The 7,943-nt window shown below is 35.3% G+C and overlaps 1 protein-coding gene across 3 annotated transcripts in view; it reads left to right on the top strand.

Annotated features, from left to right (window-relative positions):
* The first annotated feature begins 3,798 nt into the window (after positions 1-3,798).
* LOC120347090 (uncharacterized) overlaps positions 3,799-7,943 on the top strand; it is a 39,092-nt gene continuing 34,947 nt past the window's right edge. For all 3 annotated transcript variants that reach the window (XM_078117687.1, XM_078117688.1, XM_078117686.1), the window contains exons 1-4: positions 3,799-4,470; positions 4,702-4,890; positions 4,954-5,120; positions 5,313-5,453. In XM_078117687.1, the coding sequence (XP_077973813.1) occupies positions 3,903-4,470; positions 4,702-4,890; positions 4,954-5,120; positions 5,313-5,453 (1,065 nt within the window). In that variant the 5' untranslated portion in view covers positions 3,799-3,902. The remainder of the gene's footprint in view (positions 4,471-4,701; positions 4,891-4,953; positions 5,121-5,312; positions 5,454-7,943) is intronic.

Here is a 7,943-nt window from a genome sequence, read left to right as displayed (position 1 = left end):
GAAACCCTAGCAAACCTTTCCATGTTAGATTCCTGAGCCTCAAAAGTTGCCAACGCTTGCTGTATCTCAGCAAAATCTTTTGACAAACCTCGCCTTGTGAAAGCCTTAGGCTCTGGGGTCGCGGTTTTTTCTTCCTCTAGGATCTGCTTCTCAAGTTGTATCAAGTCTCCAGCAGATAATTCTTCTCCATGAAATTCCAACAACTCTATAACATCAACTTCCACATACAGATCAATTTCCTTACTCAAATCAACAATATTCATAATAATGTGGTTAGCTCTCTCCTCTAACCCATGGAAGTCGTTCACAAATTGAGGACATAGTTTCCTCCAAACACCATTCATGTTTGTAACCTTCACCTTCTCCCAGGAATCAGCAATGTTCTGTACAGCATCACGTATATTGTAAGACTTCCAAAAGTTTTTCAGAGTCAAATCCTTCTTTCTTTCAGTTGCCTGTAACGCCATAGCAAATGTCCGTCTGAGATAGTAGGCCCGCGGCCGCGGAACAATATAATCCGGCCCGCGACGCTTCACTGAATTATAGTAACAAAACAACTGTATTGGCGATTATATTCTTTACGTAACAGAATTTGTTTAGAGACACTGAATTATAATATAACCTGACAAGTATATGATTCACAATCACTCATTTAATAATGAGCCTATAAATTGATTATAACTAGACAACTGGCAACAGAACGTAAAAAAGTTGATGCTGAGTGCAAATGGTTTAATGGCGCAGAAAATATTCATATGATCAGTCTTCGCGCGCTGCTTGAAATTTAACTGAAATCTGTGTGAAAAAATGTGATTCATTGGCCATTCCCTCGGTTTTTAATTTTCTAAAAATATGTGCGGCCCTCCCAATAACTTACAACCTTTAATTTTGGCCCGCTAACGACAAAAGTTTGCCTACCCATAGGCCACTCCTTGACCCATAGGCTGTAAAAGGGCCGTGGTATTGGGTGGAAGGTAAAGCACTTTGACATTCAAGTCTCCCAGCTTAGCAGGGTGTTCAGGAGCATTGTCCAACACCAGTAGCACCTTAAATGGGTTATCCTTTTTGGTGCCATACCTCTCTACACTAGGCACAAAATGGTTAGTAAATCAATCTTCGGACACTGCAAGTGTCACCCATGCCTTCTTATTTGCCTTCCAAATGACTGGGAGTTGACTATTGCCTATTCCCTTGAGCGCCCTTGGATTTTCAGCCAGATATCCCAGCAAGAGCCTCAGTTTGAAGTCGCCAGCTGCATTTCCCCCTAGTCTCATCCACGTTGAACACTTGATAAGCAGAATACGCCTCCGTAATTATATCAGCCAATTTTTTGAAATATTCACTTGCTGCTTTCTCATCTCCTCTAGCAGCTTCACCTTTCAATTTAAGGTTATGGTAAATGGCCTTAGACTTAAATCGCATAAACCAACCCCTACTAGCTGAAAACTCTTCTCTTTCATCTTCTCTTCCCCTTTCTTTTCTTAATGCTTCAAACAATTTTTTCGCCTTCTTTTGAATCGTCATGAAGCTCACCGGAATACGCCTTTGATTTTGATCTTCTAACCTAAGCACCAACAATCTTTCCATTTCAATAGACCACTTCGAGAAATTCGAGAGACCACTTCGCTGACTGAAATTGACAATAAAATATCACAATCACCACTTTCAATCAAAGGAACACAATGAGGAACATATGGAACTCGACCAACTAGAAATAGATGCAACCCCATCATTATTGAAATTGAGTAATGAAGGTGATATATCAGAAAATAATATTTACGTAAATCAGATTGGATATGAAAAGCCCGAAAGTCAGCCAAAGATCCTTTTGATAAGGGATTCACAGGTAAAAAGAATAAAAGAAAGACATAGTATCACCGCAAACTGTCAAAACAATTCATATACCAGACGGTACATTTATGCATAGCGAAGAATGGTTAAAAGCTAAAGATCCATGTAGAAAACCGTGCCTTATATTTTGGCACAAATCATTTATATGATGATGTTGAAACCGTTAATCATCAAGTAGAAAGAATATTGAAATGTGTCAATCAGTCCGCTATAAATGTATATTGTATGGAAATTGTGCCATATAAAAGCCTAACAAAAAAGAAAATAGATGTTAGTCAAGTTAACAATATCAATAAACTGAATGCTATACATCTTGACATCCAAGTTGCAGACTTAACAATGAAAATCTGGGAAAACAACGACCCACTTTATAAAGAAGATGATGTCCATCCAAATGAAGAAAAGGCAAAACTTCTGGCAGTTCTGGCAACAACAAATGACTTTTGAAAAAAGAGAGATGGATATCTCCCCAGTCATTATCAAAAAATATCAAAAGTTAAGGACATAATTATGAAAGGATCAGACTTGTAATGTATTTTTGTCATTTATCTGATGTTGTTTTCTTGTGTTACATTAGCTGTGTAGGTGGTTGTGGTTATTTTTTTGATTTTTGTAATGAATAGTATACCTAGGTTTTAATACTAAGAGAATTAGCTTATTTTTTTTTGGACAAAATGGGCATGGCTAATAATGGTAACCTACTATCTCTCATAACATATAATGTAAATCCATTTGATTTTGAAGAAATTCATACAACAAAAGATTTGCATATAAAGTGTGAAAAAAAAAGACTGGCATGATAATTTCATTAATAAAAAGTGGTGCATATTGCTCAGAGGTATAATCATAGACAATATAAAATGGATAGATATTTGGAATTACTATATTCCCAAAAAGCTGCAAATTTTAGGATGGAAAATCGGACATGAGGCATTAGAAACAGGATTACAGGATTATTCTCCATTACAGTCTTTGACCTATAATTTTACTCCAAAATGTAATACCAATTTTAGGACTAATTATTGCAGCGGGCAATAATATGGGATTTTCGAAATCATATTATATTTGAAGACAGGGATACTTACCAATCGACCCTGCCAACAATGTTCAAATGGAAGCTTAAAGCTACAATCAAGTATATGGGGGAAAGAATGTGTATAGTGGTATTTCATTTAAATTTTGAAGGTACCCGTATCTATTTATAGTGGATCGTTGACATGGATAGTAAGTAGAAAAAACTTATAATAATGGTATGGAAGTTTTTCTTATTCCTATCTAATTTTTTAAAAACTTTAATTTTTAATTATATATCAAAATGATAACACGGATCAACTATATTGGACTTCAAATGGACATTGATGTAATATATATTTAATTCATAATTTGGTATTGAATGATTTTGTAACTTTTCTATGTAATAGGACTTTTTCAACTGGGTGCAATTAAAATCATGGTATTCAAAAACTTGAAAATTCAAATAAATGATTAATAATCATGATCTACTTTCGGAATCTAAAACAATAATTAATATTTTATTTCGGCACTAAAATGCCCCCGAAAATAAAAATAAATGCATTCTTTGGAGACTCCCGCAAGGCTGCATTGTTATTCTTGTTTGGACCGAATGAGAGTGAACAGGCTTATTTGACGTGGCAAATGGCAATATTGATGCGATTAATTTTTATCCCATTATCGCTTTCCATTGTGGTAGGATAGATAGAATTCAACATGATCCACGTAAGATGCGTGAGCACGACGTGTATCCAGATCAGAATTCAGGGTGCCCCTCCCACGCAGATGATCAACACTGCAACTGTCAGTACATCTCTAATGCCCAACAATTCAACACATTGCTATTGTAAAATTTTCGAGCAAATTATATTTTGTAGTTTACCCATCGTGTGCGGAACAGACCAATGGTATAACAGTAAAACCAACTGCATTTCTTTTTTAACATACCTATGCCCTGTTATTACAGAAAATAAAATGTAGCTCATAAAAATACTGAAATATTCAACTTGGTGGAATCAGTGGAGGCTCATAATTTTGCTATGCAAGATTTAAAACAATCAAACAGAATGGCTGATGCTGATATCTTACATAGCTCTAAACAAACGGAGCACCGTCTTGCATTGAAAAAGTCAAGCAATCAGAAACTGATTGAAGATATTGAAAATGTCATGTCAGGCCATGAAAATGATGAATCTGCTGAACCATATTCGTTTTGTAGCGGAACCATCTCTTGGTACAACAACTACCTAAGATATTACACTCATGTGGTCATTTTCTTTGTTATCTGTTGTGTGTTTCTGAACTCATATATCATCGTCTTCGATTACTCATTGTCAACATCTGGCTTTGGTGATCTTGCTGATTTGTTGTACATCATACTTATGTTTTTACGATCACGAACTGGGCATCTCATTGATGGGGTTGAAGAACGAAATCTTTTGAAAGTTCGGGAAAGATATCAGACCAGTATCGGATTTTTCCTGGATTTGATAACCATTCTTCCATTCTCATTTCTTCGATATATTTTACCTGGTGAAGAACATTGGTTTTATGTCATTGATAAGCAGAAGATCTATCTCCGACTTCACTACGTTCTGTACTACATCGGTAAGATTTATCTTATATGGCTGAATGATTATTAAAAGAAACAATATTATTTATTTATCATTAACCTGAAAAAAAAGTATTATTTTATTATCACTGATCTGATTTTTATTTTCCACTGGATGATTATAAAAATAAACTACGATATATTAGGATATTTATTTTTATATTAACTTGAAAAAAACTATATCACTTTATTAACACTTGTCTGATTTTTTTTTTCTACTGTTTCAGGGTGTAGACAAGAAGAACCTGGATCAAGCACTGTTAAATTCAGAACCACGCTTTACATAACTTTATCAAGCATGGTGATTCATTTCTCAGCATTGGGATTTTATGGTGTTTCATGTGCGAATCCAGGTTATGAAGAATTCAGAATAAGCATGTGTCAAGGGAATAGCTGGTTATACCATGCTCTTTTGTGTAAGATCAATAAAGTTTGTTATTATGTGGTATTAGAAGGATATTGATACAGATTTTTTTTAGTTAATATGAACGAGCGTTTGAATGTTAATATTCATAAAATGGAAGAAGATGTTACTGATGAAGTTCGGCATTTGGCTCCCTCCTATATTATAAGTCTTTACTGGGCTGCTCATTCATCCTTTTCAACTGGATTTGGTGATGTACATGCCCATACTATCATTGAAAAGGTAAATTTTTCAGTTATGATGTATGTAGATTGTAGTATCTGTCAGAGTTGCGATTTACATCATGTATTGATGAATTGATTGAAAGATGAAATATACTTATTTAGCATTCTCTGTCAGTGTGGGAATAATTCGTATATGGTATTTTCCTGCCTCAGCTGTCTGAACAAAAAACCATACCATATATTTAAACAGGTGTTCTCAGTGTTTGCAATGTTAATTGGAATGGCTTTCTTATATGGAATGGCTGTTTCAGGAATTACCTCTTTGCTTTTGAATGCAGATGCACGTCGAGCTTCATTTGTTCATTATTATGATGCTTTCAAAGGGGAATTGGTAATACTTTGTTTCATTATCTGATATATTTTCGCCCAGTTTTTATTTCTTTCAAAGACGCATAAAAACACTTCAACATTCCGTATATTCTCACATGTAAGCCTACTGTACATATAAGCCTAAAAACAGCTTTAAAATAGAGGATTTATGAAAATTTGCATATAAGCTGACACTACGGACTGTAACACGCCTACGCACCTATTACAGTCAAGGATATCTAAGTATTATACTATTTCAGCTTATTTTCGAATGATAGCCACTTTTTGCCGCCATCACAGGGTTTCGTTTTCAAGAGAAATAATCGAATTTTAGCGCTTGCCAGATATTGTAATGACAATAAAAAAATGGGCACTTTGATTGTTTATCTTCTGTGCGGCCCTGCGTCTCCTATTGTTGCAACACATTTGCGTAGTTGTGTGGTGGACATTGCTGCCATTTCCATGCAAGGCTCTTATATAACATTTATTTCCATTATGTCGAAAAATTGAAAATGATATTGGTAAAAGTTGTATCACTGCCCGGTAGAATGTAATAAGCCGTTTCATGTATGGTCACAACTGAAACGTTTTTATCGATAACGTAATAACAACATTTGAAATGACAATTTCCACAAGGAGAAAGAGGCAATTTAGTATGGACAGAAAACGCTAGTTCTATAAATAGAATGGAGTTGTACCTCTGCCTGGTAGAATGTAATAAGCCATTTCATGTATGATCATAACTGAAAAGTTATTGATGGTAATGTAAATATTTCAATTGTCATGGAGATAAGAATTCTTATCAGCGCCACTAAAAAAGATAACATATCTTAAAAATGATTAAAAGTGGTGCAGCGTTATTTGCATACGGCGATAGCATAATGTCATTCCGTTTTTTTAGTTGATCTGAGTTATGCGCATATAAGCCGGCCCCTTAGTTGACAACTTTTTTTGGAGTTTTAAACTCAGCTTATATGCGAGAGTATACGTTGATATTAAAAAATGGTATGACAAAGCGTTTGCCCCAGTTAAGTTCGTGCCAAACAATCAGTCCTTCACCTAGTGAACAAAACTGAGAAGCGTTTGGTATAGCGCAAAATGCCTGCATCACTAAAGAGATTAGGGCACAGTAAATCGCATGTAGTTTTATGCCTTCATTGTCGTTACAATTTTGCTTTTGTTTAATATGATTATTAAAAAATTGGTCGACTCTGTGATCATCTTTTTGGTAATTTTTACATACTTAGATACTTTTATTGGTCATCAAGATCATTTTTTTGGTAATTTTTACATATATAGATACTTTCATTGGGCTTCAACACTTTCTCAAAGTAATCATTTGGGACAATGTCAAAACCTTAAAGATGTTATAGGTCATAGGATTTTGACATTGAGTTCCTTATCCTTTCACACCTCACAATTGGGCTCAAAATTTCACTGATGAATTTATAGGCAGCAGGCAACATGGTTGTGATCCATGATTGAACCATGAATAAATTGTATCCAGGCACGATATCGCGTTGCTCAGTAGAAGCTCATTTTCCAACTTCACTACATAATTTGAATTTACCGGGAGCCCTTCATCTAGATCAGTGGTTCTCAAACTTTTTGAAAAATTATGCATAACGGCCCTCTTTCAGTTTTTCTGATTACTCGTGGTCCACTAAATAAATGAAAGCAAATAGCAACGCGGTATTTCAAGCATTCAATCATTGAATGATATTAAAACAGTTCGATGAGATGGGTACGCCTGCTTGGCTCCTACTAGTTTCCTCTTCTAACTTGGGTTCTGTTTTGGATAATGCAACTTTCATATCGTGTCACACGTCCATTCTGTTTCAACATTTTGTTTCAATAGCGAGTAACGTAGAAAAAACTGTCTCACATTCGTAAGTTGTTGCAAATAGAATAAGCATTTTTAGCGCCATCTTAGCGAAATCGGGATAGGACGGTGCCACTGTGGTTTTTTTTCCTCCAGAACTTATCACGGCAGAATCAAATTTTACATATGAATCGCATTTTTAAATTACCTCGTAAAATTTACAACCAGACCCACACGCCTTCCATAAACAATACGCTCTGATTTACGGTACTCGACACGTTCACCAACGTTTGTTATACGTAATAATGTCTTCGGTAGAGCGTGTCGTGCTTTGGAAAAACATTGTAATGACATGACATCAAAATATCACTTCAAATCAAAGTGCTTCTGTGCCGAGGTTAAAGTTGTTTTGTGGTATCCCTAAAATCGGTTCGCGGACCCCAGTTTGAGAACCAATGGTCTGGATTCTAAACTTTCGTGACCAAAGAAAATCAGTAGGTGTAATGTCTAAGTAAAACTCTCAATCTTGTTATGGGATCATTACGGAAGTGAGTTTGCAAATCAAAATTATGGCAAAATTGCATACGAGGTCAGCTTCCACCATATACTCTGATGTGATTAAGATTAACATTTGAAAGATGACCAGTGGCCAAATTTGAGAATTCTTAAGTAATTTATACATGTGGGTAT

The sequence above is a fragment of the Styela clava genome, chromosome 11 (genome assembly GCF_964204865.1).
Source record: "Styela clava chromosome 11, kaStyClav1.hap1.2, whole genome shotgun sequence".
NCBI classification, from domain to species: Eukaryota; Metazoa; Chordata; class Ascidiacea; order Stolidobranchia; family Styelidae; genus Styela; species Styela clava.
Note: the sequence above shows the minus strand (reverse complement) of the source record. Positions and strands in the feature narration are given on the sequence as shown.